We start from the raw sequence: 22,347 nt of genomic DNA, 5'->3' as shown, positions 1-22,347 counted from the left end.
AGAGGCACATATGTACTAAAAATTTATATTACATTTCTATAAAAAAAAAACTGCTGAGGCCTCATTTTAGCTTCACATAAACTACTGTCCCCCATTTCACTTTTACTGAAAAATAATTATCCTCCCTTATTATAAAAAATGCTTTTGCTCATTTTAACGCAGAATTTCAACTGGTAATGGAGTCATTTTGTGATATTTAAAGTAAAACATAGCTACCACTGAGTATAATAACCTGTATTGTCATGTTATCTGTGCTGACAGGAGTGTTTGCTGGGAGCAGAAAACTTGCTGTGCAGGAGCCTGTTATTGTTTACTGTCACACTCATGTAAAGTAGGTCATGGAAAAAGGAAGTCCAGCCATCCACCGACTCTGCTGTCGTTTATTTACCATCTAACAACACTGGGACTCAGTGAACAGCATCTCCGAGGTGCTATCAGTTTGTGTGACCGCTGATTGTCAACTACAAACAGGTAATTTTAATGTCAACCTGTTTTTTCAGGGTTGTAGCAGCTCGCGGCTTACGGAAGCTAACTAGCTAGTTTAAGCTAGGTCTATGTCTGCACCAGCAGCTAAGTCTGTTTAGCCTTTTCTTAATATTTGTCTTAAAAATGACAAATTCGCGACGTCTGCAAATGCATGAATCCGTGCACACATGTATAACGAGCAGTCTGACTTTAATTGTAATGCTTCTGACCTTGTTGTACCAGCTAACATATTAACGAGGATGTAGCTAGCGTTAGCTGCTCCTGTTAGCATGACTAACTGAAGCTAACTAGAAAAACGACATCACACATCCAGATAATATTACAGGATAATGTTAACTTGACAGGTAATGACAACGGTTTGTGGACTACGATGAAACTGCTCTCAATAATTCGCCGTTATGTTATGCAGTTAGGATGATGTCTGTTAGTGTGTATTGCCGGTTTTATGAGGGCTTCCACAGATGTCAGTGCTAAACTTAATTAGTTAAACAACATAAAATAAGATTTGGGCTTGTAAGGTCGAGTCATAATAATTTAGCAGAAAATTGGAATATATATTACTGCTGGACGAAATGATGAGAAGCAGCATTTTTCTTTTTTGAATAAGCAGGATTAAATGAGAAAAACAAAGTTGTACCATGCAAAGTTTGCAAATGTGTCTCTTATCATGTTAACACTTGTAGAGGATCTAAAGTGCAAAAATGCTTCCAGCAGCAGTTTCAAAATCAGACCAGGTTGTCAGACATTGTGCCTCTCAAGGTAATTATGTTGTAATTTGGTCTTTCAGTGGCTGGACTGATGCTGTTCTCCCAACATCTGGATTAAACCTGAACCGACTCTTACACTGGTCAGACTGTCTTGTTGCCATGTCCAGGCGAAGCAGGAACAGTCGTGCGTGGCGATACGGATACGTGTGGGGGGGCATACGGAGGGATTCTGATGCCCGGGCCCTTGTGTTGGCCTCTGAAAGTGAAGAATGGGGCTATGACCGCCTAGAGGTAAGTAGACAACAAGCGTGTGAGTTAAGTTTTTCTTTGTAGGACTTGATTAAGGAGATAAAATGTGTCAATATTCGCCTCAGGGAACTGTGGAACTAAAAGCCTCCAGATTAGCTTTTGCTGTTATGAACAATGTGTGTTTAGTAATGCTAATATGCTTGAAGCGTAAGATTTTCTTATGTACATGCTTTATGCCAGAGACAGTCATTTACATAGAAAGGGATATAATGTAACTTTATGCCTTTTGTTGGTTACCTTGGTGATGCATATGTTTCTTCCAATGCAGTGGCTTCTTAGCAGGCTGACAGGTAAGTCTATGGTGTAGTTACATAAGCAGTGCTGCTGACATTTGATTTCACTCTTTCTTTCTGCATTATTGCTCCCAAGTACAGTGATTCAGACTCTGAGGCGGACTTCTCAGCTGTGATGGTCCCTCCAGTCCCCAGCGCCGTGCCTGTCACTGGAGAGTCCTACTGTGGCTGTGATTCCCAGGCAGAGACCAGCTACAACCCTCGCCTACGAGGTTTTCACCAAGTTAAAGACTGCCACTGTGGAGAGGATGACCAAGGTACAAGACAACTGCTGCATTTCCAGAACTAGTTATTATAGGAAGTAACTGTATGTGGATTTTAACTATATGTGGTATCACAAATTTATACCGGTGTAGCCAATTCTGTTATTAAACTCTATAGATTATTTACACAGAGATTTTGATAGTAACATATTTGTGAGTCTCTTCATATTCTGTTAAACAGTCTTTAACAGATGAGGCATATTATGTTTAATTTCTTGTGTGACTTAAGGACAAGCCCTTCTGGCCAGTCTGTTTGGACAAAAAGAGACTGAACAGACTGGTCAGGAGGGCAGGTTCTGTCCTGGACTGCTTCCTGGAGGTGAGTGAGAGGAGGATGTTAACCAAGCTCACATCCATCATGGACAGTCCCTCACAGCATGTGACCGTAAGGACTTTAAGCAGCTCCTTCAGCAGCAGGCTGAGGCATCCACCCTGGAAGAAGGAGCACTATCACAGGTCATTCATACGATCTGCTGTAAAACTGTACAACATCAGCATCTCTGGCTGATGTTAACATATACCGCACTTATATCTTCAGCATCATCACAAACCAGAACAAGAAAAGCACTCAGAGAGCACAGTACTTCGCCAAGGCTGCTTGCTCAGTCGTTGTGTCATTTCCGATGGATAAGCCCCGATAAATCCTCAGCGGTGGATTTGTAGTAGGATTGCAATCATGTGATCGTCAGCAGACAGCTGACATAGCGTTTACTTGTTGTCATGGTTACAGTGATGCCATGCCAATATAATACAGAAATCTTTAACAAATCCTTGGATCCAGACTATAAGCTGCATCACTGCCAAAATCTAATCCCTTGGTTCTTGTGTCATTTCTGACCTTCCCTGAAAATTTCATCCAAATCTGTTAGTCTGCTTTTGAGTAACGTTGTGCACGGGCAAATTAAGAGACAGAAGGAAAAACGTACGCCGGTCATCACATAACTCTGCCATTTTCCTTGGTGGAGCAATAAAATTTGCACAGCAGTTTTTGCATTGCTACATCTTGCACTTTTACATTTATTTTAAAAGCCACTTCATATTGCTGTTGTCTACAGTGTATTAATGCTTATTTATTCATTAACATTTTTCACCCTTGTACATATTGGACATATTATTATTATTATTAATAGTATTATTATGCATACGTTTATTGCTGCTTTAAACATGTGGCTACTGTAACAATGTAAATTTCCCCTGGTGTGGGGGCAGTAAAGAATTATGTTATAAATACATGACTTCTGATGTTTCAGAATTTGACTGGGTCTGGGATACTAACAGCCGATCAACCGCAACGTTACTGAGCTGCGACAATCGCAAAGTAAACTTCCATTCTGAGTATAGCTGTGGCACAGCAGCCATCCGTGGCTCCAAGGAGCTGGTTGAAGGTCAGCACTTCTGGGAAATCAAGATGACGTCCCCAGTGTATGGAACAGACATGGTGAATCTTTCCTTCTTGCTTTCCTACATTTGTCTCCTCTTTTTGTGAAAACAAGGGCAAAATTTTGTTTAGTACAGGGGTTCAATTCCTGTTTGTTGTCATTTATGTTTATTCATGCCTAAGTGTGATTTTTTTTTCCTGTACAGATGGTTGGTATTGGTACGTCTGATGTCAATCTAGACAAATACCGACATACGTTCTGCAGCCTGTTGGGAAAAGATGCAGACAGCTGGGGTCTTTCTTACACTGGTAAGACCAACACAAGATGCTGGGAAGTAGCAGTAACAGTTTGAAAGGGTTATTATAAGTTAGACATAATTGATTGTGTTCATTTTGCAGGATTGTTGCATCATAAAGGTGACAAAATGAACTTCTCCTCCCGTTTCGGTCAAGGATCCATCATTGGAGTTCACCTGGACACGTGGCACGGCACACTTACATTCTTCAAGAATCGAAAGTGTATAGGTCAGTACAAAAAACATGATGCCAAGCATGTTTCCACACATATGATAGATTAATTGCATGCAAAAGTGGACCAGCTGGACTCAGCCTGCAGATTCACATCAGAAACACTGTTTAACATACACCAATTTTCAAAAGTTTGAGGCAGACAAATTCATGTTTTCCATGAAAACTTGCACTGGAGTGATGGTTGCTGGAAATGTTCCTCTGTAACACTACATAGATATTCCATTAAAAATCTGCCGCTTCCAGCTGGAATAGTCATTTACCACATTAACGATGTCTAGACTGTATTTCTGATTAACTTAATGTTATCTTCATAGAAAAAAATGCTTTTCTTTCAAAAATAAGGAATTTCTAAGTGACCCCAAACTTTAGTATGGTAGTGTAAAAACAAACAGATTCTTTGTTAAATACATGTAAATCATAATGTGGTGCTAAAACAACATGTAACAGATTAAAAGTTTTGTCCCCTTTCTGAATGTAGGTGTTGCGGCCACAGAGCTACAAAACAAGAGATTTTATCCGATGGCGTGCTCCACTGCAGCGAAGAGCAGCATGAAGGTGATCAGATCCTGCTCTGCACCCACCTCCCTGCTCTACCTTTGCTGTGCTCGTCTTCGCCAGCTGCTGCCAGACTGTATGGACACCCTGGATGTGCTGCCACTTCCGCCAGGCCTTCGTCAGTTGCTCCACAACAAACTAGGCTGGGTGCTCAGGCTGAACAGTGGCACCACAGAAGAAACCCCAGACGGGTCGGAGGGGTCCTCACGTTTGCCCGTCCCTCCTTTGGCTGGACCTTCCTCCTCTGAGAGTGACTCGGAGGGTTGCACCTCTGACCCCGAAGCCTGTCAGAGGAAGAGATGCCGCTGGACGTGACTGGACAGCTAAAATCAAATCTCCTGGTAAACACTGGCAGGCGTTCCTGTCTGATGGCATCTGATCTAGTGTTACCTACCTGCCTCAAGCTTTCTTCATCATCAATGTTATCCAGAAGTGAAGAACAGAACCAGGACCGGTTGAGCAGAGGGAGCGGTGCTTCGGAGGAAAACTGTGACGGCGATAATTCTTCCTGCCTGCACATTTTACTGTGATTTTCTCTCATGCCATTCTGACGTCTTCATGTTTAGCACATGTTCAGTATCCAAACCAGCTTCAGTAATAAGTGAGAATATATGATGTAATTTTGTTAGCTTGCATTCCTTGTTACCATTCATGTATGGGGAGCGCTGAGGTGCAGGAATGGTCTGTACAGTGCAACACTGAAGGCAAATATGGCCAGATTTTAGTGGTCGTTGTGGTATATTTGCAAATTTGGGAGTTTAAAAAATAGACTGTATAAATATTTTCAGTGTTTTCATCCTGTATACAAATATTGTATGTTGTACTGACCCTAAATCCTACCAGTGCATTATCAAAGTACTTCATTATATGTTTTAATGGCATCAGCAAGTTTCTGTTCGGTGCCAAAGAGAGAATTGGTTGATTCTCTGTTTCATAACTACTGGTTACTGCTGAAAATTGAACCGTTAAAATCTTAAATGTTACAAGGACGTCCTAACTCAGCAATTTTAAGTCCTACAAAAGAAAAAAAAATGTGTCTTTATTTTTCACAAAACGGTCCCAGTTAAGAAACTGATACCTCTGACTGCACATCAGAAAATTGTTATTTCTTGACAAATTTATTTGTTACTTTCATGGCAGCATCCATCTGTCACAAGTTTTTTAAAAAATTGAAACCTTCTGCTAAATATGTAAGCAGTATACATTATGTAGAGTAGCTCTTTTAGCTGTGAACATGAGATGTCACTCATAAGAGACTGCCACACATTTTATGTCACTTTTCATCGCTGTTACAACTTATTGTTTTTTTAGAGGTTTTAAAAATGATTTTCTTTGACAGTAGTTTTAACTTTTTGTACTAATCTGTTTATGCAACTGTATTTTTTTTCATTTGTTCTCACAAAGCCTTGTTCCATCATTTCTTTTACAGATTATTCTCAAATCTGATTCGATGAGCTGAATCCTTTACAGTGCAGATGTCTATAGAAACCTTTGAAACCTCCTGCAGTCTTATCCACTCTTCTGCTCACATTGTTTGTTCTTTATATGTTTATGATTATCATTGTGTCAAAATATGACTTTATATGGCCAGAGAGTTCCGCAGTTGAGGTTAAAGCTATGTATCGAGCCATATTTTGACATAACTGATATCTGTATTGAACATTTGAAAGATGGATTGCAGGAGTAGTTCAATAATAATTTTCCTTGTCCCAGAATATAAACTTTTAAAATCCTCTTTCCAGCCGAGCCTACAGAGGCTGAGCGAAATTAAAAGCTGGATTTAAGCATTAATTGATTATTAGTGGGAAGGGGAACACAACACCTGGGTCAGATATGTAAATATTTGTTATTTTTAAGTTCTTTGTTGTACCAGACCATAATAATGTAACATTAGTGTTTGACCCAGGTGTTGAAGCTTCACCAGCTGCTGACACTGACCTCTGTTCATGTTCACTCCTCCAGGTTTTGGTATTAGTACATGTAGGTTATACTAAGATTTAAGGTACTATGCAATATAAGCATTTTCTGTGATGGCGGGTGTTTAAGGATGTCATTATGGAGGCATAACAGCAGCAGTGATGGTACCAGAGGACCACCAGTCATGAGTAGTGACATGACTGACTTTATGTCCAGTCCAGTGATGATTTATCCCCGCTATACATGGAGTAATGTAACCACCATGGGGTTAATTGTGGTCCAGCAGATGAATATTTCTGTCTTCTTTCACAGTGTTTTGTCTTCGCATCGATGCATTGAAGCACTTTTTCTTACTGTTCTCCTGTAAATAGAAAAATATCTAAGTGTTTCTTCTGTACCATGTCATATTAATAATACTGTATGTGAAGGCCTTTACTTGCCTTTGTCTGTGTAACTTATCAGCATGATTTTCAGCTGAAAATAAATTGAATGCTAAATATGCACAAATTTAGTAAAATCTATTCGAATTTGCTCAATTTTGTAGCATTGAACCCTTAATATTTAAGTTTTTTTTTTCAGCTTATAGGACCTTAGACATGCTGTGTGTGCTGGGGACAAATGTTGACAGTAAATCACCAGGGTAGTTACTGGCGGACTTCATTGTGATGTGATTGTTTTTTGCAGCTGCCAGTGAGTCATTGCGATTTCTGTCAAATTTGTCACTGCACAGTCATTTGTCCTGTGCACATGTTGGCTGAAAACATTTCTGTTATTTCCTGTCGTTAAGATGCAAGCTTGTTTTTTGTTTAACTACATAATAGTGCGGTGTTCTAAATCAGTTCTTTGTTCCGTAATATTGCTACTTAAAGCAAAGATTAATCACATTTGGGAATGGTTAGGAGTGGAAGGAAAATTTTACAATTTAAAGACCTTGAGAAATGTTCAGGTCTTATTACATGGAAGAGAGGGAGTTAGAAAAGGAGGAGTAAGTCTTTACAGCTGGAGTGAAATTATCAGCCCAGTTTTTAGCGAATTTGATAAATAAATATTCCTTCTGAAACAATGTTACTTTTTATTTATAAAAGCTATCACATAATTGTAAACATGAATCCAATATTAGAATAATATTATTAGTTGTTAAATACTCAAAAAATCCTGTCAGACAACAAACTAAAAATATTCCCAAATATTTTTATCAGTAATTTTATGTACAATTACCATTTGCATTTGCTAAAGTAAAAACAAACTGCTTAGCAACATTTCTAACTTCACAAGCCAAATGTTGATGTCAAAAATAGCATCAAAAATCACTCCAATATGTTTTGGAGGCTACTTTACTTAACTACAAACCTATAAAAATCAGCTTAAAATGTTTCAGAAACATTTGTATCTGAAGATATTAAGAAACATATGATAGTATAATTTATTTTTCCCACGAGTATATTGTTAAAAATGGATATAAAATTAATTTAAATCAGTAGAAATCCAACACAAAAATGCTTGTATCAACTTTATTTGTTAAAGTGATAAGATATCTTTGGAGACATGTAAGTATATAGAGTGTAAATATTATAAATTCCACACTCATTTGGTCTCATGTGTATTCAGATATGTTAAATATGAATATTTTTAATTTCTTAAAATGTAAGTTAGTAGAACATTTATAACATTTTAAATGTTCTGCCTGAAATGTTTAGGGGTTTTTTTCTAATACGGAACCAAAGTTCACATGCGGTCGACACGGAACACTTTGCGACCGGACCAGTGAGCGGAAGTAGTGTGCCTTGCTTGCGGAGGTCAAGAAGAAGTCCTGTACATCAGGTAATGGTAGTATTTTTATTTTTTTAATGTAGTTATTTAAGAATAAAAACATTCATTTTGTGTCGCTTGGTGTCAGCGAACGGGATGATTTCTAAGTTGTTGTAGCATGGAGCTAGCTAACGGGACTGTCCTGCTAAACCAGAGCTATGATGGTAATTTTCTCCCCACTGCTCTCTGCTACCAGATTTATATAATTTCTTCTCGAACGAACACAACATCAGACATACCCATTGGTGGAAAGTATCCAAGTACATTTACTTGAATACTGCACTGAATTACAGTTTTAATGTATCTTTGTTGGTCTCGTTTCAATTTTATGCTACTTTATACTTCTACTACATTATATTTCAGAGGGTAATATTGTATATTCTGTACCACTACATTTGAATATTTTCCACAGAAACAAGCTTTATATGTACAACTCAGTATTAAAGGTCAAACCAGTGGTTTACAACCTTTTTGGCTTCTAATAACTTTACAAAAAAGCGTGTAGTAAGGGTCCCTTATCAGATGTCTATGAACTGTAATCAACTCCACTAAATGGTAATTTTCCCCTTTAAACTTCAGACATGGTTTAATTTTAGTAAATGTTCAAATGATACAATATCACAAGAAAAGTCAAATATTAGAGAAGATGTCCAGAAAACAGTTTTATGTATTAAAACTTTACTTTTGCATTCTTTTTTCCTCTTCTGTTAATCAGTTTACAACCCCTCAGGTTTATCTTCTGTAACTTTAAATATAACTGCATATAAAGTAGTTCAAACTAGCTTCATCTGCAGCAGTAACTGACACGCTGATGCTTCAGTATCGATAATATTGACAGTCAGAGGGACTTGTCGAGTTTGTTTTACTTTACTACGTCAGCGACATTTAACTAATTAATGAATTGCTTTCTTTCCTTATTTGATACAGACAGTGCACATTAATGAACCTCTTTTTAAACAGCAACAGACGTAAATATGCTGCATTATAGCAACAATGCTAATTTACATCAGCAGTCCCTCAGCAGGTAAAAAAAAAAATAACAGTGAAACATAGGACAATAGGTCACAATAAAAGCACATTTAAAGACAATACTTTTAATTAAGTAGGTTTTTTCATGCAAGACTTTAACTTGTAATGGAGTATTTTACATCGCAACACTTTTATTCAGTAAAATATCTGAATGTTTATTTCATGTCTAAGCGTACCTGATTTAATTGCCACTCTTTCAGGATAAACGCTGACCAGTGCGTATCAGTGAGGACTGCGAAGAAGCTGCTGGACTTCATACAGTCATGGTGAAGAAAAAGAGACTTCGCCTCATTGCAGAAATGGCTCGGAAAATCCGGGCATACCGGGAGCTGAAGTCCCGGCCGCGGGACTCTCAGAAGTATGCCGTGGACTACGAGACGATGAAGCGGCCTCTTACGGGGAAGATGCTGCCAGTGATGGCCTGGCAGGATGTCCGCAGGGAGAGCCGCCTCTTCTCCCTGCTGGCCAGTATGAGAATGTTCGGAGTGGGGCGCCTCTTCACCCGCAAGTCGTGGCTCGAGGATCACACAGAGCCCAGTTACTGGCAGATCACCAAGGTCAAGGTGGACTACACAGCTGAGGTGAGAGCGGGACACATCCAGTCACTGCCATATACAGTAGGCTCAAGTCTGCATACTGTCACCCTAAACATGGGTAGAAACGTGTGAGAGGCACGTTTGATTTTGCAGAAGGGGTCTCATATACAGCCTAGGGGTATTGGTATTATCAGCTGTACCGATCATTGGCCTTTAATATTCAGCAGTTGATTATTGATGGAATTTTTCAACCAATTTCTAATAATTGTTAATTAATATGATAAACTAGTAGCTAAATAATTACAGCCTATCAGCACTAAAGGAGACAAGTTTAAAAGCTCTGTTTTATTATCATCATATGTAAAAAAAAAAAAAAAAAGAAAAAGAAAGAATTTCAACAAAGATTTGTTTTGGAGTTGTTTTTCTAAATTCTGACACCAAGATTATCATCTTTACTGCAAATTTATATCCGTTTAAAATATTGCTAATCAGGCTCTGTCATTACTAATGATCTATTTTGATATCAGCCCTGAAAAAAACTGCATGGTCGACCCCATCCTGTAACGCAGTTGTTTCCTCTTTTTTTCTAGAACATGGATCATGGCAAAGCGTGGGGGATCCTCACATACAAAGGTGAGACTACACTCTTTATTCAGTTTGAAGACAAAGCTTAAAAATATCTAAACATTTATCTGGTTTATCTGTTTTTCTATTCTGTATTTATAAATGAGGAAATCAATACGGGAGCTACAAATATGTGGTGGATTTAATTAAAGTGATTACAACATATTTAAACATAGAACGAAGCAAAATTAAATTAGTTCAAAGCAAAAACATCTTTATTTCTCACCAGAATTATATTCATGGGTGTGTGGAGGAAGTTTGAAATTAAATTTGATAACTTTCATATAAAATATACTTAAAATATGATTAATATATATACAATTATCCAAATAAAACTAAATGAAAAATCTAATTAATTTCAATATTTTGGAGGGCTTTTTCAGGTAGGGATGCTTTAAAGTTTCCTCAGTATTTCTGTTTAATTTTATTAATCTTTTTTTTTATCTCGATATTCCTGAAATGTCAGCTAATGTACCTGAAGTGGATGATGTTTAAAATTTCTTTGCAAATTGAGAAGGTTTTTTTTTTTGTTGTTGTTGTTATAAAGACATGTTTCCAGGTCGACTTCTCACTGTTGTCTGTCTGGTTTTATAGACATCAGCTTCACCAGTCCAGTGATTTTTGGTACTCACTCAGATATCTTTAATGTCGTTATTTGCAGGAAAACAAGAGACTGATGTCAAGGAGGTGGATAAGGTGATGTACCACGACTGGCGTCTGGTTCCCAAACACCTGGAGCAGCAGATGAAAGACTTTACACCACTCCCTGAGCTGCCTTTGCGTTACGTCCCATACCCTCCACTGCTCCGGGCCATGATGCTGGCCCAGCACAGTAAAGTAGGAGGCAGTGTACCGCCAGAGGAGCCGGCTTTACCTTTGAAGAGGGACGTCCTGCTCAACAAACACTATTTCCGTCAGCAGGAACAAGAGAAACAGGGAAAAGAAGGGACGGCAGTCTAATCACGACTTGCTTCTCAACCTGAAGGGCCACAAATCTTGGACATTTTTGGACCAAATCAGTGTTGACAGATGTGTCTTGATGTCCTACTTAATTCTGAACTTGTATGAGTTCTCTTTTCTTCTGATGCAGGCCTCTGTGTGTATATGTAACTGTGTCGTGTGCAGAATAATAAATTTGAGATGAAAGACTGGCCTTTAATTTGTTTTTGACCATTTAATGGCACTTGTATTATAATCTATAACCTGACACTTCCCAACAGTCATTTAGAACTGTAGAAGTTAAAGAAGATGAGATGTTCCGCTGTCCTTTACTGAAACTCCTTGGCATATTAGTAGATAGTAAATCTAAATTTTCAAATTAAACATAAGACTCTATTAATCCTGAAGAAAATTCTTGTGCCAGAAAATGCTTGGAAAACAATAAAATGGCAAAACAGAAGAAATGAAATGCTTAAGTGGAAAAGCAATGAGATTTTAAGTCAATACATTACTGAAATAAAGTAAAATATGGTTGTAAAAAATGCTGGCAATGTTACTCGGCTAATATCACACATGATGAACATTGTACCTGAAGAATGAGCTGAAAATAAAATATTACACTGACAATATTGCACATGTAATCAAAGTAATGCACGTGAAAATGAAATGCTACCCACCATGACAATGAAGCATTACACATGAAATTGAAATATTGCACCCGAGAAATATAAAACATTACACATTCACTGACAATGTTGTACAAGAACACAAAATATTGCCTAAGTAAACTCAAATATTGCCTCTGCATATTAAATCTGACATGAGATAGTAAAAAAAAAAAAAAAAAAACAGGATAATGTTTTTCTCAATTTTATTATGAAAAATGGCGGTGCTGCTGCTATCGTGCGGAAGATAGATTTGCTTCATCTTTTGGGACTTCATTAGCAGCATAATGTGTTTTTTTATTATCACGGATTCTTTTCTTTTCAGCTGATTATTTTAATTTAACATTTTTGTTTGTTGATCATTGCTAACATTTTTACACCTTTTCTGTGTAGAAATCAGTCTCAATATTCACATGTGATGTCCTTGTGAGACACCACGTGGATGTGCTTTGGGACCGTTCCTAGGCAACGTGCGTCTGTCTGCACGTACGTACGTCCTCGCTCCCTCTTTATATGTAGCCTGCAGCCCTCAGAGCAGCTCCGTCCACCGTCAATATGATCTGCTTCTTTCTGTCTATATTCGCCCACATCTTTCAGTCAGGTTGGTGTCGTTACTGTTTCTAATTCTTCTGTCTGTCACGGACCTTCAGTTTGATTTTTTTTAACCGGATGATTTGGTCACAGTTTCCAGGAGAAGCCGCCGGACGGACGCCTCGGCTCCAGTCGGCTCGGCTCTGATAGCTGACGACCACAACATGGAGCCTTCAGTAACTTTAATTTGACAGTGTAGAGTTGGTTTGAAGTGGGATTAATAACCCCCCAGACTGCCTGAGTTTTGCCTCTGTCCCGGTAACAGCATGAGTGTGTGTGGCTGAAGCTAAAGTTAGCTTAGCTTTCACTGTGTCCGCCTGCTAGTCCGACCATGTGTCCGCACTGAGAAAAAGTTGATTCATCATCCTATTAATAGGAGCAGCACCGACATGGGCCCGAGAAAAAGGTCACAGCGAGGTCTGCAGGATTTGGTGGTTAAACAGGCGAGGATTGAACAGTCTGGTGAGATTGTAGACACCTTTAGACTGTCAGCTGGGAGGTTTGTTGCAGAAAGTGCAGATTTTAGGTGTTTGGTTTTTTTTAATCTGCTTGAGCTCCTTCAACTGTTTTTTTTCTGTGCAAGCAGAGGCTCTAAGTGTATGCTGTACTGGCTTGTAAAATGACCAAAATAGCACTTAACTTGCAGAGATGCATGCAGCTGTTTGCAAGAAAAATAGCCCGAGACACTGACTTTCAACACTAGATGATCTTTTTTGTAGCCTTTGTGCCAAGATGTTTGTTTACTACTAAGACTGGGACAAAATATTGATATGACATAATTCAATTCAGTTTTATTTATATAGCGCCAATTACAGTCAAATTGTCTCAAGACGCTTTACAGAACCCATATGCCTGACCCCCCAGAGCAAGCCCAAAGGCGGCAGTGGCATGTAGCTTCCACATGCAGTACATTATCAATACATCTGCACCAAATACATGTATTGACTGTTGGTCACAACTGAGTCAGTCTTGGCTTCACATTTGCACCAAGAAATGCAGATTTTTTTTTTTGTGAATTTTTGGGATACTTTTTAAAGCCAGGCATGTAGAATAAAGTGATTCTTAATCAAATATCACAATTTGAAGCTTGGATTTGGTTCATTTTCCCAACTGAACCGCTTGTGATACGTTAAAAGACCACTGTAAAGTTAAAGATCTTGTTTTTACAGTTTCTGGTTGGTAGACAGTGTAATTTACAGCATTTTTTTTGAAAAAGAAAACTTGCTCTGTGCAAACACTGCCTGCAGTTTCAACCTAAAAACTCAGTTGAAACAAGATTCACAATTTCTTTTTTGTTTTTTACAGAATCTTTTTACTGCAAAATTGCAATCGCGACCAATCTGATTTACCAGGCACAACTTCTTGTCAAATGAATGAGAGTAAAGCAAACTAATCTGAGGTGTAGAAGAAAGTCACTAGATGAAAATGTAAGACAGTGGGAGAAAACAAAGCGAGAGAGTTAATTAAACCAACTTGCCAGCGGGTTTGAGACATTACAATTCTACAGTTTCCTTTAGCAAACGCTTTTATCCAATGCGACGTACATCAGAGAGTAGATACGCCACAAGCAAGGATCCACTACATTACAACACATTACACTTTTTGTCTTTGCCAGAAGCTGACAGTCCTTCAAGTGATCATTTGTGACATTCTGTTCTGCCAGGAAAAAATACACAACGCTTAAAACCGTGACATCAGAATCACTTTATTCCACATGATTCATTTTTTTAAAAAAAGGACAAAAATAAACCATTTCCAGCAGATCTTTAAGAAAAACATTCAGTTCTACACCCAAGTTTTTGCGTTATTTAATGTGGCAAAACTGTAAAGACTTCCCTACAGAGAGCTTGTAGGACGCACAAGTATAAAAGCAAATTAGATTGAGAGCAAAATACGTGTCTGATTAATAAAATAAATACAGCATGGCTCAATAATAATATTCAGAGGAGCAAGTTGATGTGCACAGATTAAAATTGTTTGTAGAAGATGTAAAAATGTGGTCATAAAAAGTGTCAATCTTTTGCATGGAGAGACACTTTTGTTTTCCATAATTGATTGAAAAAATCCTATGTTTGTTGATTCCATTTTTTAATATGTTGATGCTTGTCTTGTAGTGTTTGAAGTATCGCATAATCATTGTCATGGGCATCATATTGTGAGTGTATTAAAATCATTTTTTTCCCCACCGTGGATGCCTTGAATCTAAAACGAATAACGCAGTGTGCCTGTGTTGCCTGATGCCAGTGGTTATGTTCCTTACTGGTGTTGCTGAGGTGCATGCAAGCTGCTCCAGGCTGCTGGTGTTCATTTAAACATGAACAGTTATACTCATGTGTGTCATCTTTCTCCAGGCTGGACTGGGGTGAATGAGCGAACCTTCATAGCTGTGAAACCAGATGGCGTTCAGCGGAGGCTCGTGGGAGAAGTCGTGCGTCGCTTTGAGAAGAAGGGCTTCAAACTGGTGGGCCTCAAGCTCGTGCAGGTATGTCGAGGGTGTTCTTTTTTTTTAATTCATGACCCAAACAGATGATCCAGGCTACTGTAATAAAATAATTAATTGAATATGTGTTTATCTGTTATGTGGTTGTGCATCAGGCATCTGAGGATCTTCTCCGGGAACACTACTGGGACTTGAGGAGCAAACCTTTCTTCAGCGGACTGATCACCTACATGAGCTCTGGACCGGTGGTTGCCATGGTGAGAGGCTGTACTCACATTCACAGGATAGTAGAGACATTCAGTATTGTACAGTGCTTTGTTTGTTTAATTAACAGGAAATAAGCTGCTCTTGAGTGGGAATAGTGTGTTGTGTTACAGCTCTTCTCAGGCTCAGTAATAAATTTGGTTTTCTGCATTTTCAACCACATTTCTGTGTGTGTCCAGGTGTGGCAGGGTTTGGACGTGGTCAAGACGGCACGTAAGATGCTGGGAGAGACCAATCCTGCAGATTCGCTGCCAGGAACCATCCGAGGAGATTATTGTGTGGAAGTGGGCAGGTAGGAGGTGACAGTAAAACTCTCCATCTCATTAAATAAATGTGAATAATTGGGGGGGAAAAGCAACGGATTGTCTGCATTTACAACTAGAAAAGCGCTCAGAGAGTGCAGTACTTCACCAAGGCTGTTCATTCCCCCAAATGGCATTGTCAGAAATGCAGCATTTTTTTAAATCTTTTTTTTTTAAAATAAATGCAGCATTTGTTTATTAGTTATTGATGATCAGAAATCACGGCAACATAGACTGTGGCCATTTAAAATAGATGTTACCCACAAACTGAATGACCTTGCACTGACCACAGGCGTGTGTTATGCATGTTGTGTACGGATACCGTATTGTGTGACCTAAATATGTAGCGGGCGGCAGGAATTAATGGCACTCAGAAATACGTCCACAATTTAATCAGTTGTTCCTTGTATCATTTCCGACGAATAAGTCCTGATAAGTCCACAGCGGTGGATTTCTAGTAGGATCGCAATCGTGACCATCAGCAGGCAGCTGATGTAGAGCTCGCTTGTCATAGTTACAGTGATGCCGTGCCGCTATCTTGCAATGATACAGAAATATTTAACAAATCCATGAATCCAGGCTATAAGCCGCATCACTGCCAAAATCTAATCAGTTGTTCCTTGTGTTATTTCTGACCTTCCCTGAAAATTTCATCTAAACCCGTTAGTCCGTTTTTGAGTAACGTTGCAAACAGACAAACAAATACATGCCGATCGTCACATAACTCCGCTGCATTCCTTGGTGGAGTTACAATATGTTAATCTGAATGTTTTAAAGCAAAGCAGAAGTTAAATACAATCTTACAATTTTAAACAAAATGGGGCCTATGGTGTAACATAAGATTTTCTCTTTAATAGCTTTGGGAAAAGGACATTCAAACCATAACTCTGTGTTTGATTTGAGCATATTTTCTGCCAGATGTTTATTATTTTGATCAGAACAGTTTTGTGATTCTGTGGCTGGCTGCCCTGTTAATCTCTAAACCAGAGAGGGAGTTCCAACACTGCTGCTATTATGTCGTAATAAAATGTGCATGTAAATGTAAAAGAGCAAATAAAATCATCAAAAAACATAACAACAATACAACATTTATGTCTTGAACAAACAGCTGAGTTTTATTACAGGAGAGGTACTAAACCAAGATATTTAGACTGGAGTTTAAGTGATTAGTTGATTGACACAAGCTGTAATTGTTCTAAAAATGTAATTTATGAACAAAAAAATACCAAAAGGTCCCCTGTAACAGCATCTCCAGTGCTGAAACTGACTTCAGAAACCCAGAATGTTTGCTACCATTGTTCATGAAATTACTTACATCAGATCTTTGAGGAGATAACATTCAATTTAGAGACACTGTAAAGCACATTTTATGATGTTTTCTAAATTTAAGTCCACGCTTTTTTGGAGAAAATCTAATCTCTGTGGGACTTTCTGGTTAAATAAAGGTACATATAATGAAAATGATCAATATATTGTCTGACATACTTCCACTTTGCACTTCTGAATCATTATAGCACCTTCTGTACATTATTTTTTTGTTGTTAATATGCATTTACTTTGTTCTTATCTCAGCATATTACATTTTTAATTTTTAAATTTAAATGTATTTATCCTACTTTAACTGCCACATGGCTGCTAGTATTATTGTACGGTTGTTGCTACGGTTATGTATCTAACTGCTCTCCGTGATTTTAATTGCTCCCAGGGGACAAATAAAGTTTTTTTGAATTAAATTGAATATGAACATTAAACAGTATGAATACTGTTAAGAATCCAGTGTGTTTAAATGAAAATGAAAAAACAAAGCTATTTATAATATTGAATATTGATGAGATGCTTACTTTTTAAATTAATGTACAAAGGATCAGTTTTTGAGGCAGTTTTGAGTTTAAATGTTCTGAAAATGTTTGTGTTGCAGGAACGTGATCCACGGCAGCGACTCGGTGTCGAGCGCCCAGAAGGAAATCTCTCTGTGGTTTCGTCAGAATGAGCTTCAGTGCTGGGAGCACAGCTGCAACAGCTGGATCTACCAGTGAAGGTGTGTGTGTGCGCTGCATCGACACCAGTGTTGTTACAAGATGGATCACTTCATACCTCAGATGCAGATATTTTTGTGGGCTTTAATAGTTTGTAGACGCACAGAGGAAAAAAAAAAGGGTCATTCTGCCTTGCTGGTTTTTTTGTTTCATGTTTTATTATTTGCTTCTCCAAAGTAAGGTCAGACAACTTTACCAAGCAAAAGTGCACTAAGGTGAGCAATAACCTGATCTGAAACTTGACAATGCCTGCTTCTGTGTTTATTGTAGTTCCTGTTAAGTCCAGAACACGACATCGTGTTGCAGTTTTTAAGCAAGAAGATCAAATTGAAGCAATTCATTTTTGTGGCGTCGTTATGTTTATGAGATAATGTGTTAGGGAGATGGCTTCATTCAAATCTACCCTTTATTTCTATTTAAAGGTACAGTCCGTTTTTATATCCTTGTCTGTATGCTGACGGCGTGGAAAGTTTGCACAAAAATTGCACAAAACTTCTCAGATTGTATTGTGACCAGTTCACCCGAAATCTGTCCAGCATTTTTTTTTTAAATCCTCTTTTGGCACTTAAAATTATGAATTAAATTAAGAGGCTTATTTTTCATGTCCATGTTCTTCTGTATCAGCCATTGCAGTAAAAAATGGATGCAATTAACTGACAAAAATGCTGCCTTTTCCTGTACCTTCAAGTTAAAGGAATGTAAAAGCAGATTGCATCGCTTTGAACTACTTGAATGTACAGTTTCCAGCATACAGCTCTAAAAATAGTTTTGTAATTTCATGCAACGTTCATATCGGGCTCAGTCAGCAAATTAAAATGAAACTGAATGAAGTTTGCTGTTGTGTTGTCTTTTTACAGAGGTCTGGCCGGTTTAGTTCTTCATGCTTTTATCAGCTGCTATGATGCTGTATTCAAAATGTCCAAAAACAATGAATCTAACCTTTTTAAAATGTTTAATTTTATTGCAAAGTGAGACACACACACCACACATTATTGTTTTCAGCACACAAATGTTTAATATTTAATCCACACAGATAAAGATCAATGCAAGAATTTCCATATCGAACAAAGAGGATGGGCTTCAGTGCGTCTGGAGATTTACAGTAATCCTCGTACATGTAATGACTTCACGCCACCGTTCACCTGCTGCACATCGAACCGTCCCATCAACAGCCAGTCAGATGAGAGAAAAGAGTTTTGGACGTGTTAAACTCAACCCCCTTCGACTGGACTCATTCTGAATTTGTCTCGCTGCTGCAGGCACATCACAATATTTCCTGTCACTGGGTTTGTAACCACACACTTGTGAAACAATCAGGACACTTCAAAAAGAGGTGACGGCAAGATGGGATGTGAAATATTTCAGTTGACAGCCAGAAGAACCTAGATTTCTGTGCTGAATTTGACAGGTAGTAATTTGCTCATCTTCACTTCAAATTCCAACAAAGTCAGACATCTTTAACTACAATCTTACACCAAGACTTCAGCATGCTGCTCCCCCCTACAAAGACCATAAACACCTCATCTGCATCATTACCTCCATTTAAACAGGATCCGTTGGCTGTTAAAAAATAAGATTTCTCATGAAAATGCATGTCAATGTTGTCATTCGCATTGCTGCACCTGCTGCTGCTCTTTTATCTTTTACTTTTTATGCATGTGATGCATGTTGGGGCTCCGGGCTTTGCTTTAAGATGAAGTGGGGGTTTCACAGAACTAAATGGAGGAAGTTGAGGAGTAAGTTTAGGGGCAGATGCAGGACAATTGAGGTAAATATAGGAGGAGATACAGTGTGCTTACAGGGTGAATATAAGATCGATACAGAGGGGGGAGGTAGTTATGAGGCTGGGTTACAAGGCTCATGAAGATAGTTACAATGCCCTGGGTGGGACAGAAACAGGATGGCAGGCAGATTACTAGATCAGAGGAGGTACTTACAAGGCATTAAAGTTACAAGGTGACGGGGCAGGAGGGGATATAATAGTTACAGGGGACGATACACGGCTTGGAGGGTCGTTTTAGAGCCAAGAAAGGGGAACTTTTACATGACCGGGGGAAAATTACAAGGTTTGGGTGGCTGGAAGCTTTGGGGCAGGAGGAGGTTTCTTTAAGGAGATGGGTGGGCAGGGTGTTAAAGCAGGTCCAGGTGTCACTCAGGTACATAAGACACCTGCCAGACGATGATGTGGCTCCGTTCGGCTTTGGATAAACCAGGTTTCATTTGCGAAGCCGCAACGGCAGAACTGTCTCCTTCCTCCGTCTCATCGTCCTCTCCATCCCCTGGAAATGAAACCGATGAATCAGAACTTAAGAATTGCATTGCTACAATTAAAAAAGACACAAAGCTTAATTGAAAAAAGCTATAAATGACTGTGACACAACCCGACACAAACCTTAGAATAGGAAATTTTCCGGTCTCCTCAAATGTAATCAATGAGGGGTTCAATCTGGCTGTGCACAGTTCTGTATTATGTATGACGTTTTTGTGACATTTAGGATGACATACTAAACTATGATGTTTTTGCCAAATTTTTGATGACATACTAAAGTATGACATTTTTATAACATTTCAGACAATATACTAAACAATGACATTTTTGTCAAATATTTGATGAAAATAAGAAAACATTAACATCCATTCATATTTACGAGTGTGATATGTTCACAAATCAGGAAGTGTTCAGTTTTGTTTAAGATCTTGAGAAACATTTTCAGCTACTACTTTGCTGGACTTTTCTCATTGACAATTAGGTGCCTGACAATCGCCAACTGTTCTCAGGTATTTGGCTTGGTATACAACTTGTTCTTAGAGAATACATACAATGGAGAAAACTCTGATATTTTTTACATTTTGGCTGATGCGACATTTTGGACGACAAACCAAACATACAAAATAATCATACAAATCAAACTAATAATGTCATAAACATTAAATAAATACAGCACTTAATTACTGTCAGTTAACAATGCAAATTTCTCCTTTGTTAGTTTTTATGTTTTATTATCCTGTGTCTGCAATGTCTTGATTAAATATCTACATGTCCCAACAACCTTCTTCATCTCAGCTATTTGTTGCATCTCACAAACATACCCGATACCTGTGTGAGGCGTTTAAGGACACATGTGAACACTCACCTATACGGAAGTCGATGTAACCTTCTCCTCCGCTCAGCACCAACACATTCTGAACACTTTGCGCCTCCGTCTCTGTGGGCGCCGTGGATCCCTGACCCTCCGATGGACTGTCCAGCACACTGCCGTTCAGGGTGGCCAGAACATTGCCTGTCGTAAAAAATAATAACAAACTGAAATCCAAGAGTAGATAGAGATTCATAGACAAACTGTTTATTTCATCTGGACTGAAGTTTCTAATCAGATTATTCACACCTGTCTAACAAGAACTCTAAAATATTTACTTAAAACTATGACTTTTTAAAGAGCCAAAGCACAGTATTTTCACAGATTGATGTTGCCTAGACATTTGTCTTTGGGATGAGACAGATATTGCCAGCTTCCAGGTGTTGGCTTATAAGCTGCAAACATCAGCAGGTCGTCAGACTTACCCGGTACAGATACGAAGAACTTGACTGCATCCCGGTGTCCATGGAAACACAGCTGGGCCTGCGCCATTGAGCAGTAGGGGATGAAGCTGCCGCTGCTCTTCTCGGATCCACCGTCGTCGCCGTACACATGGATCACCCCACCGGACGACGTGGGAGATACCTTATTGGCTGAGGTAAGAAACACATCAGTCACTAATATTTACTGGAAAATCACATTTTGTAGCCTGGCACAGGCGAAAATAAAATACAAACCCCCCCCATCTTTCTGGGAAAAACCACCAAGAATATTCAAATTTTTCCAACTGAAAATGAAAGATGGTGTAGAATAACTCATGCAACAGATTCTGTCCACACAAAATTTGTCACCAGTGCAATAAATCACAATGATACAAGCATGCAAAGCAACTTCATCAACTGCAAAAAGTAAGATCATTGCACACAGAAAACTATGTGACCTTCTGCTAAATATCCACCACTTATTGAGACTTGTACCCTTGTAGCACAAACATACAGAAGCAGAAATGACAGTGTTTGAAGGGACACAGAGGTTTGACTGGGTGAGAACAGGTCGATCACAACAGCAGGAAGATGGGAGGCTCCCACTTACCCCTCAAACCCAGGAGCTGTCCCCGGTGAAGGACCACCGCTACGGGAGGAGGAGGTAGGAGGAGGAGGGTGGAAGGAGGAGGAAGAGGAGGAGAAAGAGGACAGTGACAGTAATAGTTACGACCAACACTGTGTGAAAAAGATGAAACCATTGAGGGAAGAAAGACAAACAGAAGGAGGTAGAAGTTGGGGAGCTTTTGGGGAGAAGAGGAAGGAAAGCTGAAGAAGAATGCAGATGAACAGAGCTACAGTAGGATGTGGAGTAGGCCTGGTCTGCTGTAGTAGGTTTTTGATGGAAAAATTCAGGCCGCCAAATTAAACTTCAGTGTTGAGACAATTCGACAAGATTTGGTTTGTAAAAGTCTTGTACAACCATAAAAAAAAATCTTAAAATCACACGTTGATCCTGCTGGATTTGTATTCAAATCACATGCTCCGTTCTTTGTTATGTATTTTTCACTAAATGTAATTAGAATCTATTGAATTTTTCACATTCAGCTTCCAG

The 22,347-nt window shown here is 38.7% G+C and overlaps 4 protein-coding genes across 5 annotated transcripts in view; 3 read left to right on the top strand and 1 right to left on the bottom strand.

Moving 5' to 3' along the window:
* Positions 1-222: 222 nt before the first annotated feature.
* On the top strand, positions 223-6,975 carry spsb3a (splA/ryanodine receptor domain and SOCS box containing 3a). The gene is made up of 7 exons (XM_022207453.2): positions 223-471; positions 1,274-1,484; positions 1,872-2,052; positions 3,309-3,496; positions 3,643-3,745; positions 3,836-3,961; positions 4,446-6,975. Exons 2-7 carry the CDS (start codon positions 1,353-1,355, stop codon positions 4,835-4,837), a joined length of 1,122 nt encoding a protein of 373 aa, XP_022063145.1. The 5' UTR covers positions 223-471; positions 1,274-1,352; the 3' UTR covers positions 4,838-6,975.
* Positions 6,976-8,144: 1,169 nt separating this feature from the next.
* Positions 8,145-11,590, top strand: mrps34 (mitochondrial ribosomal protein S34). Its single transcript, XM_022207454.2, has 4 exons — positions 8,145-8,260; positions 9,478-9,858; positions 10,404-10,446; positions 11,099-11,590. Exons 2-4 carry the CDS (start codon positions 9,541-9,543, stop codon positions 11,395-11,397), a joined length of 660 nt encoding a protein of 219 aa, XP_022063146.1. The 5' UTR covers positions 8,145-8,260; positions 9,478-9,540; the 3' UTR covers positions 11,398-11,590.
* Positions 11,591-12,523: 933 nt separating this feature from the next.
* On the top strand, positions 12,524-18,504 carry nme3 (NME/NM23 nucleoside diphosphate kinase 3). 2 transcript variants are annotated; one of them, XM_022207456.2, is made up of 5 exons: positions 12,524-12,642; positions 14,984-15,114; positions 15,228-15,329; positions 15,516-15,628; positions 17,557-18,504. In XM_022207456.2, the coding sequence occupies exons 1-5, from the start codon at positions 12,597-12,599 to the stop codon at positions 17,672-17,674; spliced, it is 510 nt and encodes a 169-aa protein (XP_022063148.1). In that variant the 5' UTR covers positions 12,524-12,596; the 3' UTR covers positions 17,675-18,504. The 2 variants fall into 2 exon arrangements, with proteins under 2 accessions (XP_022063148.1, XP_051796908.1); XM_051940948.1 differs by lacking the exon at positions 12,524-12,642 and adding an exon at positions 12,897-13,094.
* A 159-nt stretch (positions 18,505-18,663) lies between these two features.
* Positions 18,664-22,347, bottom strand: part of mapk8ip3 (mitogen-activated protein kinase 8 interacting protein 3) — a 44,806-nt gene continuing 41,122 nt past the window's right edge. The window contains 4 exon segments of the mRNA XM_051940949.1: positions 18,664-19,953; positions 20,809-20,955; positions 21,237-21,404; positions 21,844-21,882. Of these exon segments, the coding sequence (XP_051796909.1) occupies positions 19,823-19,953; positions 20,809-20,955; positions 21,237-21,404; positions 21,844-21,882 (485 nt within the window). The 3' untranslated portion in view covers positions 18,664-19,822.

The sequence above is a fragment of the Acanthochromis polyacanthus genome, chromosome 21 (assembly GCF_021347895.1).
Source record: "Acanthochromis polyacanthus isolate Apoly-LR-REF ecotype Palm Island chromosome 21, KAUST_Apoly_ChrSc, whole genome shotgun sequence".
NCBI lineage: Eukaryota > Metazoa > Chordata > Actinopteri > Pomacentridae > Acanthochromis > Acanthochromis polyacanthus.
Note: the sequence above shows the minus strand (reverse complement) of the source record. Positions and strands in the feature narration are given on the sequence as shown.

Bases quoted from the DNA above. Each gene is read 5' to 3' on its own strand.
- spsb3a (XM_022207453.2), top strand. From the start codon at position 1,353: ATGTCCAGGCGAAGCAGGAACAGTCGTGCGTGGCGATACGGATACGTG. The intron at 1,485-1,871 runs GTAAGTAGACAA...ATTGCTCCCAAG, and splicing joins GGGGCTATGACCGCCTAGAG to TACAGTGATTCAGACTCTGA. The intron at 3,746-3,835 runs GTAAGACCAACA...TTCATTTTGCAG, and splicing joins CTGGGGTCTTTCTTACACTG to GATTGTTGCATCATAAAGGT.
- mrps34 (XM_022207454.2), top strand. From the start codon at position 9,541: ATGGTGAAGAAAAAGAGACTTCGCCTCATTGCAGAAATGGCTCGGAAA. The intron at 9,859-10,403 runs GTGAGAGCGGGA...CTTTTTTTCTAG, and splicing joins AGGTGGACTACACAGCTGAG to AACATGGATCATGGCAAAGC. The intron at 10,447-11,098 runs GTGAGACTACAC...CGTTATTTGCAG, and splicing joins GGGGATCCTCACATACAAAG to GAAAACAAGAGACTGATGTC.
- nme3 (XM_051940948.1), top strand. From the start codon at position 13,022: ATGGGCCCGAGAAAAAGGTCACAGCGAGGTCTGCAGGATTTGGTGGTT. The intron at 13,095-14,983 runs GTGAGATTGTAG...ATCTTTCTCCAG, and splicing joins GGCGAGGATTGAACAGTCTG to GCTGGACTGGGGTGAATGAG. The intron at 15,629-17,556 runs GTAGGAGGTGAC...TTTGTGTTGCAG, and splicing joins TATTGTGTGGAAGTGGGCAG to GAACGTGATCCACGGCAGCG.